The 16765-nt window shown below is 40.3% G+C and overlaps 1 protein-coding gene across 1 annotated transcript in view; it reads left to right on the top strand.

Moving 5' to 3' along the window:
* LOC131939302 (dynein axonemal heavy chain 1) overlaps positions 1-16765 on the top strand; it is a 62826-nt gene that overhangs the window by 28871 nt on the left and 17190 nt on the right. The window contains exons 35-56 of the mRNA XM_059297523.1: positions 294-380; positions 1441-1547; positions 1841-1920; positions 2205-2296; positions 2607-2761; positions 3071-3248; positions 4210-4404; positions 4518-4634; positions 5848-5862; positions 6094-6249; positions 6662-6760; positions 8285-8428; positions 8909-9069; positions 9192-9349; positions 9549-9722; positions 9854-10032; positions 10444-10677; positions 11033-11229; positions 11704-11839; positions 12257-12465; positions 13147-13318; positions 14198-14389. Coding sequence (XP_059153506.1) covers positions 294-380; positions 1441-1547; positions 1841-1920; positions 2205-2296; positions 2607-2761; positions 3071-3248; positions 4210-4404; positions 4518-4634; positions 5848-5862; positions 6094-6249; positions 6662-6760; positions 8285-8428; positions 8909-9069; positions 9192-9349; positions 9549-9722; positions 9854-10032; positions 10444-10677; positions 11033-11229; positions 11704-11839; positions 12257-12465; positions 13147-13318; positions 14198-14389 — 3237 coding nt within the window. The remainder of the gene's footprint in view (positions 1-293; positions 381-1440; positions 1548-1840; positions 1921-2204; positions 2297-2606; positions 2762-3070; positions 3249-4209; positions 4405-4517; positions 4635-5847; positions 5863-6093; positions 6250-6661; positions 6761-8284; positions 8429-8908; positions 9070-9191; positions 9350-9548; positions 9723-9853; positions 10033-10443; positions 10678-11032; positions 11230-11703; positions 11840-12256; positions 12466-13146; positions 13319-14197; positions 14390-16765) is intronic.

Here is a 16765-nt window from a genome sequence, read left to right as displayed (position 1 = left end):
TAATTAGTTAAAATATACAGCTTGTAATCATGTAACCATCCTGCCAGGACCACTATGACTTTGGTATGAGAGCTGTGAAAAGTAATTAGTTAAAATATACAGCTTGTAATCATGTAACCATCCTGCCAGGACCACTATGACTTTGGTATGAGAGCTGTGAAAAGTAATTAGTTAAAATATACAGCTTGTAATCATGTAACCATCCTGCCAGGACCACTATGACTTTGGTATGAGAGCTGTGAAAAGTAATTAGTTAAAATATACAGCTTGTAATCATGTAACCATCCTGCCAGGACCACTATGACTTTGGTATGAGAGCTGTGAAAAGTGTGATCAGTGCTGCAGGAAACCTGAAGAGGACATACCCGGACATGGATGAGGTCAGTCTTTTCTACATGGATGGGATGGGGCTGTTGGTTCTACTTGGGTGGGGTGGGGCTGTAGGTTCTACATGGATGGGGTGGGGCTGTTGGTTCTACTTGGGTGGGGTAGGGGCTGTTGGTTCTACTTTGGTGGGGTGGGGCTGTAGGTTCTACATGGATGGGGTGGGGCTGTTGGTTCTACTTGGGTGGGGTGGGGCTGTAGGTTCTACTTTGGTGTGGTGGGGCTGTTGGTTCTACTTGGGTGGGGTGGGGCTGTAGGTTCTACTTTGGTGTGGTGGGGCTGTTGGTTCTACTTGGGTGGGGTGGGGCTGTAGGTTCTACTTTGGTGTGGTGGGGCTGTTGGTTCTACTTGGGTGGGGTGGGGGCTGTTGGTTCTACTTGGGTGGGGTGGGGCTGTAGGTTCTACTTTGGTGTGGTGGGGCTGTTGGTTCTACTTGGGTGGGGTGGGGCTGTAGGTTCTACTTTGGTGTGGTGGGGCTGTTGGTTCTACTTGGGTGGGGTGGGGCTGTAGGTTCTACTTGGGTGTGGTGGGGCTGTTGGTTCTACTTGGGTGGGGTGGGGCTGTAGGTTCTACTTTGGTGGGGTGGGGCTGTAGGTTCTACTTTGGTGTGGTGGGGCTGTTGGTTCTACTTTGGTGGGGTGGGGCTGTAGGTTCTACATGGATGGGGTGGGGCTGTTGGTTCTACTTGGGTGGGGTGGGGCTGTAGGTTCTACTTTGGTGTGGTGGGGCTGTTGGTTCTACTTGGGTGGGGTGGGGCTGTAGGTTCTACTTTGGTGTGGTGGGGCTGTTGGTTCTACTTTGGTGGGGTGGGGCTGTAGGTTCTACATGGATGGGGTGGGGCTGTAGGTTCTACATGGATGGGGTGGGGCTGTAGGTTCTCCCTGAATGGGGTGAAACTGTATAGAGTATTTTGCCAATCATGTAAAATTAAAAAAAAAAAATGTCTGTGTTAATTTCAGCTTTAACTTTTTAAGAAACAGTTTAAAACAGAAAGAAAATTAAAAAGTATGATGTTAAAGTAGAAAATATATGCACCAAGTTGTGTTCTCTCTACAGCAAGTGATTTGCTTGCGAGCCATACAAGATGTCAATGTGCCGAAATTCTTGGCTGATGATTTGAAACTTTTCAATGGTATCGTTTCTGATCTTTTCCCTAGTGTCAAGTAAGTCATTGTCATATGTGTGGTCTAAAATATCATTGGTATAGCTCTTCTAGATGTTATTTGTGTGTTCTAAATGACATGGTCTTTTATCAAGTCTTCTTTCTGTAGAAGGTAATAAGTTGATGTGTTAAAATAATGTGCATGTTATTTTAACATCTGCTCCAGTCACATTTTACTAGACAAGCAGCTGAACCAAAAAATCTTTATCAAGACAATTTCATCTGTAACATTTACCTGTGTGGTCATGAAAAGTTCTTTTATTAACTAACTTAAAAAAAAAATTTCTCTCATAGAATGGAGCCTATTGACTATGGTATATTAGACATGGCTTTGAGATCCAACTGTTTGAAGAATGGTTTGAAAGATGTGGATGGTGAGTGGAGATTATAGGCAACACATTGGCTGTTTCTAGATCATTCTTTTATCTTATTATGGCAGTCTCTACAGATATCTTTGTTGCAAATTCGTTATTGGATTGTCCTAAGCTGCTGTTTGGCTGTCACTAAGCTGTTTGTTTGGCTGTCACTGTTCTGCTGTTTGGCTGTCACTAAGCTGTTGTTTGTTTGGCTGTCACTAAGCTGTTTGTTTGGCTGTCACTGTTCTGCTGTTTGTTTGGCTGTCACTGTTTAGCTGTCACTGTTCTGCTGTTGTCCCCAGAGTTTATCCACAAGTGCATCCAACTATATGAGACGACAGTTGTACGTCACGGCCTGATGTTGGTGGGGCCAGCTGGTGGTGGCAAGACAGAGGTAAACCCATAAATTGTAACTTTGTAGTCCTACACATAATTGTCCTGTAACTTTGTAGTCCTACACATAATTGTCCCGTAACTTTGTAGTCCTACACTTAATTGTCCTGTAACTTTGTAGTCCTACACATGAATTGTCCCGTAATTTTGTAGTCCTACACTTAATTGTCCCTTAACTTTGTAGTCCTACACTTAATTGTCCTGTAACTTTGTAGTCCTACACATGAATTGTCCCGTAACTTTGTAGTCCTATACATAAATTGTCCTCTCAATTTTCTAGTCCTAACAAAAAATGTCCTGTAACTTTCTAGTGTTACAAGAACCTGCAAGCAGCCCAGACAGAACTGAAGGGACAGCCAAACCCGTCCCTGTCTTTCTTCTGTGCCACTCATACATACGCACTCAATCCAAAGTCCATCACTATGGGTCAGCTGTATGGCGAGTTTGACCTGTATACTCATGAATGGTCAGTGAACTTTATACACACTGTAATGGTCAGTTAGTTTTATAACATGTTGTCAGCTTCTATTCTCTTTATATATTCTCTGTATATGCTGAACATGAGTCAGAAATCTGGTTCCTGAGATATGTAGCATGTTTTGTAATTGTCTCATATGGCTTGTGATGTTTGCCAATATGGAAATGTCAGGATAAATTTTAATAATTGGTCACAAATTACAAAATCTCAACCCCACTCCACCCTCCATTAATGTGCGACCCTGTATAAGAAAACCAAAAATTTCTGCCACTTAACCCACAATGTAATCTGCTGTAGGACTGATGGCATCCTGTCCACTTTGATTAGAGTGGGTACAGCTGCCACCAACAATGACAAGAGGTGGTATGTTTTTGACGGGCCAGTGGACGCTGTGTGGATTGAAAACATGAACACTGTGCTGGATGACAACAAGAAACTCTGCCTCAGCAGTGGGGAGATCATCAAACTAACAGATGTAATATGGACAGGTTTTTAGATCAAACTAACAGATGTAATGTGGACAGGTTTTTTAGAACAAACTAACAGATGTAACGTGGCCAGGTTTTTAGATCAAACTAACAGATGTAATGTGGCCAGGTTTTTAGATCAAACTAACAGATGTAATGTGGACAGGTTTTTTAGAACAAACTAACAGATGTAACGTGGCCAGGTTTTTTAGAACAAACTAACAGATGTAACGTGGCCAGGTTTTTAGATCAAACTAACAGATGTAATGTGGCCAGGTTTTTAGATCAAACTAACAGATGTAATGTGGACAGGTCTTTAGATCAAACTAACAGATGAAATGTGGCCAGGTTTTTAGATCAAACTAACAGATGAAATGTGGCCAGGTTTTTAGATCAAACTAACAGATGTAATGTGGACAGGTTTTTAGATCAAACTAACAGATGTAATGTGGCCAGGTTTTTAGATCAAACTAACAGATGAAATGTGGACAGGTCTTATTGTTGTTTAGATCATATTAAAATGTGTCCAGATTTTTGTAGTTCTCTTATCATACTACTTGAGAACACACTCTTTTTTAAAAAGCTGATTAAGTGATGTTATTTTAAAAAATGAATCTTTTTATTTAATGGTCTACATTAAATAACCATAGTCAGACATATATATTTAGCTGAAGACTGACTGAATGTAATGACATGATTCCAGCACATGACCATGATATTTGCCAGACATATATATTTAGCTGATGAGTGTAACGACATGATTCCAGCACATGACCATGATATTTGCCAGACATATATATATATATATAGCTGAAGACTGTAACGACATGATTCCAGCACATGACCATGATATTTGCCAGACATATATATATTTAGCTGAAGACTGTAACGACATGATTCCAGCACATGACCATGATGTTTGCCAGACATAAATATATTTAGCTCAAGACTGTAACGACATGATTCCAGCACATGACCATGATGTTTGAAGTGGCTGACCTGGCAGTGGCCTCCCCTGCCACAGTCAGTCGCTGTGGTATGGTGTACATGGGCACCACAGTGCTGGGGACCTGGCCCTTTGTGGAATGCTGGCTCAAGACCATCCCACAGATACTCAAGGCCAACATAGAACTCCTGGAGAAACTTTTCTCTGAATTCCTGCTGGTAAGTTCTGTCACAAGCTGATAAACCTTTGTTGTCAAGCCACCCCCCTGATTGGATTATCCCCCTCCACCCCCAGCCAGCCAAGTACTAATTGTACCTCTGATTGTCTACAGCCTGGCTTGCAGTTTGTCAAGTCTAACCTGACAGAGATTGTTCCTACAATGGAGAGTGGCCTTGTCTTTAGCCTCTTTAGGATAATGGATTGTTTCATGGCCCCTTTAAAACTTAAGGTAAAGATTGTTTCATGGCCCCTTTAAAACTTAAGGTAAAGATTGTTTCATGGCCCCTTTAAAACTTAAGGTAAAGATTGTTTCATGGCCCCTTTAAAACTTAAGGTAAAGATTGTTTCATGGCCCCTTTAAAACTTAAGGTAAAGATTGTTTCATGGCCCTTTTAAAGCTTAAGGTAAAGATTGTTCCATGGCCCCTTTAAAACTTAAGGTAAAGATTGTTTCATGGCCCCTTTAAAACTTAAGGTAAAGATTGTTTCATGGCCCCTTTAAAACTTAAGGTAAAGATTGTTTCATGGCCCCTTTAAAACTTAAGGTAAAGTTTATTTCATGTCCCATTTCAAGCTTTAAGGAAAAGATTGTTTCATGACCCCTTTAAAACTTAATGTAAAGTTTATTTCATGTCCCATTTCAAGCTTTAAGGAAAAGATTGTTTCATGACCCCTTTAAAACTTAATGTAAAGATTATTTCATGGCCTCTTTAGAGCTTAAGGTAAAGATTGTTCCATGTTCCCTATTAAGGCTACATGTATAGCTTGCCACTTATCAGTTATGCCACTGGTTGCCTACCCATTGTCTCTGGTTTTGTATTCATGTTTTTTTTTCTAACAGTGAATAAAACAAGTTAATTAAAAAAGTCTAGTGACATTTATGCGCAATTTCCTTATGTTATCTAAAAATAGCTCTGACGTATAATGCTGGGGTGCGTTCAAGCTAGAAGAACGATCGGTTTGTAGGTGTTTATGTAATTTTAAAATTTGTGACCGAACGAGAGGATATTTTTGAAAACTTTTTTCGGCAATATTGTTCTAAATTATGGCAGGAATCGATTGGTACATGTTTCAAGTCGCTAAGTTGTCTGGTTGCCGAGATATGGGCAAAAAACTGAATTTTTTCGAGGTTTTTTTGGCTTTTCCGGGAAATACATGAAAGAAACCCAGAATTTTTATGGCCTATGCTCATTCTCGTAACTTGCTTAACATAATTGCTTTTGGAACTAGTCATCGATATTGCTTCGTTGAGGAGGAGATACGACTTAAAGCCCGGACACACATTCATCCATACATTCATTCATTCATCCATCCATTCCCAGAAATGACGAGTTAATAAACGCAATTCTCCAGAATGGAAATTGCGCTAAAAAATGTATATACAAAATGTTACCTACGCTGTATGATTTTAATTATTGCATTTTTTCCATTTGATTGACTCAGCCCAGCCAGAAAATAGTAAGTAATCTTACAATCTTTTCATTTTTTCTTCATTTTATCATGCTTCTAATTCTGTTGGTTTAAAATCATAAAAAATGTTTTCATCCATATAGCTTTAAATATACTCATATAGACTACATTTGTATGTAGTTTATAAAAAAAACTAGTCGCTAGTACCATATCTAGTTTAGTAGTGTGTTATTTAATGATAAGTTTTTGACATGAGCCCAAGCATTATTGTGTGTGTAGAGTGATGTCATCTCTGAAGATGACATACCCAGGCTAGCTGAACTGGTGGAGCCGTGGTTCATGTTTGCACTGATCTGGTCCCTGGGTGGATCCTGTGACAATGACGGGCGCATCAAGTTTGACGTTTGGCTCAGGGAGAAGATGGACTCCAACAATGTTGGTCTCATTTTAAACATGTTTTAGATGTGTTCATTCATCTCATGGGATGTGTCTTGTTGTGTGTGATGTGGTGACCACATGTTTCATCTTGTGGTGACCACATGTCATCTGTGGTGACCACTTATGTCATCTTGTGGTGACCACTTATGTCATCTTGTGGTGACCACTTATGTCGTCTTGTGGTGACTACATGTTTCATCTTGTGGTGACCACATGTTATCTTGTGGTGACCAAATAGTTCACCTTGTGGTGACACATGTCATCTTGTGGCGACGACACATTTCATCCTGTGTTGAACATATACCTGATGTATCATGATGTATGTGATGTGGTGACCACCTATCTTGTCTTGGTGTGACTGAAGTGTCTGCCCTAGTGACTGTCTCAAGTTGACTTTGTGTGTCTTCAGTCAAACCTGAAGTTCCCAACCACTGGCCTTGTGTATGACTTTAAACTGGATGAAGGTGGGATACTTGGTCAGTCAGAGGAAGAAGAAGAATCTAATAAAGTAGGCTCGTGTTCACATTGATTTTTCTGATTTTTTTAACAATTATTTTCTAAGATATATTTTCTATAAACAAGAGTTGAAATTAAAAAATAAATCTTTTTTAATTATATGATATATTAAAAAAATATTTGATACATGTACACATGATTATATTTTCTTATATTTGAGTGTGTTCCCACACTTAAATTTGTACCTGCGCAGACATGTGAAATGAATACTTGTACAAACCCTAACTTGTGATTGACAAACTTAGTCACACAAACACTAACTTGTGATTGATAAACTTAGTCACACAAACACTAACTTGTGATTGACAAACTTGGTCACACAAACACTAACTTGTGATTGACAAACTTAGTCACACAAACACACTAACCTGTGATTGACAAACTTAGTCACACAAACACACTAACCTGTGATTGACAAACTTAGTCACACAAACACACTAACCTGTGATTGACAAACTTAGTCACACAAACACACTAACCTGTGATTGACAAACTTAGTCACACAAACACACTAACCTGTGATTGACAAACTTAGTCACACAAACACACTAACCTGTGATTGACAAACTTAGTCACACAAACACACTAACCTGTGATTGACAAACTTAGTCACACAAACACACTAACCTGTGATTGACAAACTTAGTCACACAAACACACTAACCTGTGATTGACAAACTTAGTCACACAAACACTAACCTGTGATTGACAAACTTAGTCACACAAACACTAACCTGTGATTGACAAACTTAGTCACACAAACACTAACCTGTGATTGACAAACTTAGTCACACAAACACTAACCTGTGATTGACAAACTTAGTCACACAAACACACACCTGTGATTGACAAACTTAGTCACACAAACACTAACCTGTGATTGACAAACTTAGTCACACAAACACACTAACCTGTGATTGACAAACTTAGTCACACAAACACACTAACCTGTGATTGACAAACTTAGTCACACAAACACACTAACCTGTGATTGACAAACTTAGTCACACAAACACACTAACCTGTGATTGACAAACTTAGTCACACAAACACTAACCTGTGATTGACAAACTTAGTCACACAAACACTAACCTGTGATTGACAAACTTAGTCACACAAACACTAACCTGTGATTGACAAACTTAGTCACACAAACACTAACCTGTGATTGACAAACTTAGTCACACAAACACTAACCTGTGATTGACAAACTTAGTCACACAAACACTAACCTGTGATTGACAAACTTAGTCACACAAACACTAACTTGTGATTGACAAACTTAGTCACACAAACACACTAACCTGTGATTGACAAACTTAGTCACACAAACACACTAACCTGTGATTGACAAACTTAGTCACACAAACACACTAACCTGTGATTGACAAACTTAGTCACACAAACACACTAACCTGTGATTGACAAACTTAGTCACACAAACACACTAACTTGTGATTGACAAACTTAGTCACACAAACACACTAACCTCTGATTGACAAACTTATCTGACCAGGGTGTACACTGGGCCAGCTGGCTACATGGACGTGATGAGTACCATGTCACATCGGAGATGAAGTACTCCGACATCATGGTGCCCACCATAGACACCATCAGGTCCACCTTTATACTCAATATGTTTGTTGTAAACAAGAAGAGGGTAGGTGCTTCATATACACATTGGGATAAAAATTTGCTTTGTTAAAATTTAAATTGAAAGTCTATCATAATCTCATGAGAGCTTATAGCCTGAACTAAAAAGGAATACTGCTTTTGTTTCTGTCACTTGATTAGTTCTGGGTAAACTTGTCCTTCACATTCATGTTACAGCTGCTTTGTGTCTGTCACTTGATTAGTTCTGGGTAAACTTGTCCTTCACATTCATGTTACAGCTGCTTTGTGTCTGTCACTTGATTAGTTCTGGGTAAACTTGTCCTTCACATTCATGTTACAGCTGCTTTGTGTCTGTCACTTGATTAGTTCTGGGTAAACTTGTCCTTCACATTCATGTTACAGCTGCTTTGTGTCTGTCACTTGATTAGTTCTGGGTAAACTTGTCCTTCACATTCATGTTACAGCTGCTTTGTGTCTGTCACTTGATTAGTTCTGGGTAAACTTGTCCTTCACATTCATGTTACAGCTGCTTTGTGTCGGACCAACTGGCACAGGCAAAACTCTGACCATCTTGGACAAGTTAACCAGAGGCTTGTCAGAGGAATTTTTGCCAGAGTTTATCAACTTCTCTGCCAAAACATCAGCCAACCAAACACAGGATTTAATTGATGGGAAACTGGATAAAAGGTAGCTTTTGGGTTGGAAGCCATTGTTTTTTAGTGAAGTAAGTTAGAGAATGTTACACTTTTATTAATTTAAAAAAAACATTTTTGAATAGACATTGATGAATGAATATCTCTGACTTGAAGGCGTAAAGGTATCTTTGGTCCCCCTATTGGCAAGTACTCTGTCTACTTTATTGATGACTTAAACATGCCAGCCCTCGACACTTATGGCGCACAGCCCCCTATAGAACTTATAAGACAGTATATGGACTTTCAAGGATGGTATGACCGCAAAGCTATTGGTCAGTATCTGATATTACTTGATAACAAACATTAGTTCTGTTCTAGTTCATTCATAATTTTTTATGTTTTAGTCTGAAGTTAACATATTCAATAGAAAATAATTCTTGAACTTGTTTTCTATAACTGAAGCATTTAACTGTTGTGCCACGTAGTTTTGAAGATTTATTTTATAAATATACTGATAAATATACCATGCAGGTGAGTTTAGGACCCTGGCTGATGTGAACTTTATTGCTGCCATGGGACCACCTGGAGGGGGGAGGAACCCGGTCACTGCCAGACTGCTGCGACATTTCAACTTTCTGGCCTTCACTGCCATGGGGGATTCCAGCCTCTTCAAGATCTTCAGAACCATCTTGCAGTTCTGGATCAGTAAGAGAAAATCTGTCTGTCTTCCTCTGACATCAACCTTAGATTTTATGGCTTGTTTCTGTAATAAAAATGTAACTTTCCCTCCTTGTCATTGTCCATGTCACTAAGTAACTGTCCCTTCATGTCATCAGGTAACTGTCCCTCCATCGCCAACCTGTGTGAGCAACTGGTCAACTCCAGCATCAGCATGTACAACACCGTCCAGAAACAAATGCTGCCCACACCTGCCAAGTCACACTACACCTTCAACCTGCGTGACCTCTCCAAAGTCTTCCAAGGCATCCTGATGGGGGACCACGAGGAAAACAAAGTTTGTTTTCTTTAACACTCATGGATGGATGTCACTACAGACTCACTGACATCATGTCACTATATCCCTAGACTGTGATTGACATCATGACACTATATCCCTAAACTGTGACTTACATGTCACTATATCCCTAGACTGTGACTGACATCATGTCACTATATCCCTAGACTGTGACTGACATGTCACTATATCCCCAGACTGTGACTGACATCATGTCACTATATCCCTAGACTGACTGACATCATGTCACTATATCCTTAGACTGTGACTGACATGTCACTATATCCCTAGACTGTGACTGACATGTCACTATATCCCACAACTGTGACTGACATGTCACTAGATCCCTAGACTGTGACTGACATGTCACTATATCCCTAGACTGTGACTGACATGTCACTATATCCCCAGACTGCAGCTGACATTCTAAGGTTGTGGTACCATGAATGTTGTCGTGTCTTCCAAGACCGACTTGTCAATGATGAAGACAGGCTGGCTTTTGAAAATTTACTGGGTGAAAAAATGCTGCAAGATTTTAAAGTCAAGTTTGAAAGTGTTGTGGTCAACCGTCCAGTCATCTATGGGGATTTCTTGAACTCAGATCTTGACCCAAGGCCCTACACCTTAATCAGAGACCATTCCCAGGTGAGTTTAGTCTGTCTTTTGGGACACCCGAAGTATTTTTATCAGACCATATGCTTTTCATTATGTTCTGTAATAACTTTGTAAGAGGCTTTGAGTCCACCCATCTGTGATGGGTATTTGATTCATGTTAGAGAAAGTAAAGGCATCTAGGTATAGTGCTAACCACACCATCCCTTTATATGCTGAGTTGAAACATATACTCAACATCAGGTCGGTAGTGGATTGCTAGGTCTAAAGAAGTGCTTTACTTAATTTCTGTGAACATTAAATTGTTTAGAAAAAATATAACCCACAGTTTATGAAACAAACCATGGTGGCTCTCTATGTTTGCTGTGACATGAAACATTTTTTGTAGGCCCAGAGACACATGGAGGATTTTTTAGGGGACTTCAACCAGGCATCCAACAAAAAGATGGAGTTGGTCCTGTTCATGGATGCCGTGTCACATGTCAGCCGCATAGCACGCATCCTGAGACAGCCCCTGGGCAATGCTCTGCTGCTGGGGATGGGGGGAAGTGGGAGGCAAAGCTTAACAAGGCTGGCTGCGCACATGTAAGTAGTCAGGCTGGTCCCACACACCAATTTGAAGATTTTTATTTAGACATCCCCTCCCCTAAAATATAGAATTTATATACAAAATTAGTATGACTACTATTTTTCAGCTCTGAATACGACTGCTATTTTCCAGCTCTGAATACGACTGCTATTTTCCAGCTCTGAATACGACTGCTATTTTCCAGCTCTGAATACGACTGCTAAGTTCCAGCTCTGAATACGACTGCTATTTTCCAGCTCTGAATACGACTGCTATTTTCCAGCTCTGAATACGATTGCTTTTTTCCAGCTCTGAATATGATTGCTTTTTTCCAGCTCTGAATATGATTGCTTTTTTCCAGCTCTGAATACGATTGCTTTTTTCCAGCTCTGAATACGATTGCTTTTTTCCAGCTCTGAATATGATTGCTTTTTTCCAGCTCTGAATACGATTGCTTTTTTCCAGCTCTGAATATGATTGCTTTTTTCCAGCTCTGAATACGACTGCTTCCAGATTGAGCTGTCCAAGAACTACGGAGTCCATGAGTGGCATGAGGACCTGAAGAAGGTCATGATGAAAGCTGGACTCAGGGAGGAGCCTGTGGTTTTTCTCTTCAGTGACACACAGGTAATGACATCACACAGGTTATGACATCACAGAGGTATTGACATCACACAGGTAATGACATCACACAGGTAATGACATCACAGAGGTATTGACATCACACAGGTAATGACATCATACAGGTAATAACATCACACAGGTAATGACATCACACAGGTAATGACATCACACAGATTATGACATCACATGAATGTCATTTAGTGTTTCTAGAGGACATTACCCAGGTAGTGATATCCCTACTCCCTCACCTGCCTAAAACAAAAACTTTTTCCTGTGCTCATTTTCCAAAATAACAAATCTTTACCAAACTCAACTTCAGAAGTAAGATATTGGTTTAAAGATTTAAAAAACAACAGTCTGAAACAAAACAAAAAATTAAAGGGTGATACTAACAAAGTTTTGTAACTCTGTCCTGAAAAGATCAAGAACGAATCATTCCTAGAGGACCTGAACAACATCCTGAACACAGGAGATGTGCCCAACTTGTACGGGGCTGAGGAGAACGAGAACATCTTTAAAGAGATGAAGCCCATAGTTCTAGAGGCTGGCCTGCAGCCCACACGGACAGTCATGTTCTCCACATACACCAAGAGGGTCAGGAGCAACCTACACACTGTCATTACCATGAGGTAAACCACACTGTCATTACCATGAGGTAAACCACACTGTCATTACATGAGGTGACCCACACTGTCATTACATGTGGTAAACCACACTGTTAACCCACACTGTCATTACCATGAGGTAAACCACACTGTCATTACATGAGATAATACACTGTCATCACCATGAGGTAAACTACACTGTCATTACATCAGGTGACCCACACTGTCATTACATGTGGTAAACCACACTGTTAACCCACACTGTCATTACCTTGAGGTAACCCACACTGTCATTACATGAGGTAAACCACACTATCATTATATGAGGTAACCCACACTGTCATTACATGAGATAATACACTGTCATCACCATGAGGTAAACTACACTGTCATTACATGAAGTAAACCACACTGTCATTACATGAGGTAATACACTGTCATTACTATGAGGTAAACCACACTGTCATTATCATGAGGTAATACACTGTCATTACATGAGATAATACACTGTCATTACCATCAGGTATCCCACACTCTCATTACATGAGGTAACCCACACTATCATTATATGAGGTAATACACACTGTCATTACATCAGGTAACCCACACTGTCTTAACAAAACCGTACTTCACACAAACCATTGAACCTACAGCAACATAAAAATTTTGACAAGATAAATCCTAGACTTGTTCCCCCACCCCCAGCCCACTTGGTGAAATCTTCCGTTCCCGCCTGCGCCAGTTCCCTGCCTTGGTCAACTGTTGCACCATTGACTGGTTCAGCCAGTGGCCCACTGACGCCCTCAAGTCTGTGGCCCTCAGGTTTCTCAACGACATCGGAGATCTGGAGGCCAGTCCAGAAGTCATGACTGGTCTGGTGGGTATTTGTTGACTGGTCTGGTGGGTATTTGTTGACTGGTCTGGTGGGTATTTGTTGACTGGTCTGGTGGGTATTTGTTGACTGGTCTGGTGGGTATTTGTTGACTGATTTGGTGGGTATTTGTTGACTGATTTGGTGGGTATTTGTTGACTGATTTGGTGGGTATTTGTTGACTGATTTGGTGGGTATTTGTTGACTGATTTGGTGGGTTTTACAGGCTTTTATTTAACTTGCTTTCTCTGTTGACAGTCTGTCTACCTATCATCATAGATCTAAATGGGGGAGCAAAATTTCGTGCACTTCTAACTGACAAATTCATTTCAAAGTTGGCACCTGGGTCAAGACTTCATGACAATGAAATCTGATATCAAATTTGACTTAATTGGATGACAAATTAATTTTTTATTAATTAATTAAAATTTATGCTGTCTCACTACTACTATTCTGCTCATTGTTATGTTCATTTGATGTGCAATAGTTTGCAGTCATGCAGCTCTATTGTATTAAAAATTTCAAAGTACTGAAAAAAAATTGCATAAAATATGTTTTAATCACAAGCTTTAATGTAATAATGCACTAAAAAGAAGAAAAATAATTATTTTCTTTAAATATATAACAATACACTAATATTTAATATATTACTATAAAGAAAAGTGTGGGTCTCTTCCTAAATATTATAAAAGTATTCCAAAGATAATACAGTGACCCACGCTTTTCTATATAGTAATTTAAATAGTAGTGTATTATTATATATTTCAAGAAATTGATTTATTTTCTCCATTTGAGTGCATTATTACATTAAAGCTTGTTATTTTAAAAAAAAGTTCTGCTATTTTATTTGTGAATTGATGAGGTGTGTATTTGTCCATGCTGTAGGTGACCATGTGTCAGATGATCCAGGAGTCTGTCAGCGTCAACTCTATTGCCTTCCTGGAAGAAATGTCTCGACACAACTACGTGACACCAACCTCCTACCTGGAGCTGCTGGGCCTCTTCTCACAGCTGGTCAGCAGGAAGAAGGGGGAGCTCACTCTGGCCAGCACAAGGCTCAAAACTGGCTTGGATAAAGTAAGGCTGGCCCTCCCTAACCCCACCATAAAGTAAGGCTGGCCCTCCCTAACCCCACCATAAAGTAAGGCTGGCCCTCCCTAACCCCACCTCAACAGTAGAGGTACATTTAGGATAAGGTACTGACAGGTTTACAGTTGCTGTGTTGATGTAAACTTGTACTAATGTTTTATCCTGCTAAACAAGACTTACTTGCTGGTGTGGGGATGTTTAAAATGTTTGCAGGCACAACTGAACTGTCCCAGATTCTTTTATTTCTAAACTTTTTCATGCACAAAACAAAAAACTGTATTGTAGATACACTTTTAGTTTTTTATTTTAAAAATTGTTTTCCACTTTTGTTCTTCTCTAAGGAATATCATACTTGTCTCCCAGTCAGGAATATCATACTTAGTCCCCCAGTCAGGAATATCATACTTAGTCCCCCAGTCAGGAATATCATACTTAGTCCCCCAGTCAGGAATATCATACTTAGTCCCCCAGTCAGGAATATCATACTTAGTCCCCCAGTCAGGAATATCATACTTAGCCCCCCAGTCAGGAATATCATACTTAGTCCCCCAGTCAGGAATATCATACTTAGTCCCCCAGTCAGGAATATCATACTTAGTCCCCAAGTCAGGAATATCATACTTAGTCCCCCAGTCAGGAATATCATACTTAGTCCCCCAGTCAGGAATATCATACTTAGTCTCCCCAGTCAGGAATATCATACTTAGTCCCCCAGTCAGGAATATCATACTTGAGTCCCCCAGTCAGGAATATCATACTTAGTCCCCCAGTCAGGAATATCATACTTAGTCCCCCAGTCAGGAATATCATACTTAGTCCCCCAGTCAGGAATATCATACTTGTCTCCCAGTCAGGAATATCATACTTAGTCAGTCCCCCAGTCAGGAATATCATACTTAGTCCCCCAGTCAGGAATATCATACTTAGTCCCCAAGTCAGGAATATCATACTTAGTCCCCCAGTTAGGAATATCATACTTGATTCCCCCAGTCAGGAATATCATACTTAGTCCCCCAGTCAGGAATATCATACTTAGTCCCCCAGTCAGGAATATCATACTTAGTCAGTCCCCCAGTCAGGAATATCATACTTGAGTCCCCCAGTCAGGAATATCATACTTAGTCCCCCAGTCAGGAATATCATACTTAGTCTCCCAGTCAGGAATATCATACTTAGTCTCCCCAGTCAGGAATATCATACTTAGTCAGTCCCCCAGTCAGGAATATCATACTTGATTCCCCCAGTCAGGAATATCATACTTGTCTCCCAGTCAGGAATATCATACTTAGTCCCTCAGTCAGGAATATCATACTTAGTCTCCCAGTCAGGAATATCATACTTAGTCCCCCAGTTAGGAATATCATACTTAGTCCCCCCAGTCAGGAATATCATACTTAGTCCCCCAGTCAGGAATATCATACTTAGTCTCCCAGTCAGGAATATCATACTTAGTCTCCCCAGTCAGGAATATCATACTTAGTCAGTCCCCCAGTCAGGAATATCATACTTAGTCCCCCAGTCAGGAATATCATACTTAGTCTCCCAGTCAGGAATATCATACTTGAGTCCCCCAGTCAGGAATATCATACTTAGTCCCCCCAGTCAGGAATATCATACTTAGTCAGTCCCCCAGTCAGGAATATCATACTTAGTCCCCCAGTCAGGAATATCATACTTAGTCAGTCCCCCAGTCAGGAATATCATACTTAGTCCCCCAGTCAGGAATATCATACTTAGTCTCCCAGTCAGGAATATCATACTTGAGTCCCCCAGTCAGGAATATCATACTTAGTCCCCCCAGTCAGGAATATCATACTTAGTCAGTCCCCCAGTCAGGAATATCATACTTAGTCCCCCAGTCAGGAATATCATACTTAGTCCCCCAGTCAGGAATATCATACTTAGTCCCCCAGTCAGGAATATCATACTTAGTCTCCCAGTCAGGAATATCATACTTAGTCCCCCAGTCAGGAATATCATACTTAGTCAGTCCCCCAGTCAGGAATATCATACTTAGTCAGTCCCCCAGTCAGGAATATCATACTTAGTCCCCCAGTCAGGAATATCATACTTAGTCCCCCAGTCAGGAATATCATACTTAGTCCCCCAGTCAGGAATATCATACTTAGTCCCCCAGTCAGGAATATCATACTTAGTCCCCCAGTCAGGAATATCATACTTAGTCCCCCAGTCAGGAATATCATACTTAGTCCCCCAGTCAGGAATATCATACTTAGTCCCCCAGTCAGGAATATCATACTTAGTCCCCCAGTCAGGAATATCATACTTAGTCCCCCAGTCAGGAATATCATACTTAGTCTCCCAGTCAGGAATATCATACTTAGTCTCCCAGTCAGGAATATC

Source organism: Physella acuta, unplaced genomic scaffold (genome assembly GCF_028476545.2).
Source record: "Physella acuta isolate Inbredline_101_S28 unplaced genomic scaffold, ASM2847654v3 ptg000273l, whole genome shotgun sequence".
Lineage (NCBI taxonomy): Eukaryota > Metazoa > Mollusca > Gastropoda > Physidae > Physella > Physella acuta.
This window is presented reverse-complemented; position numbering and strand designations above follow the sequence as displayed.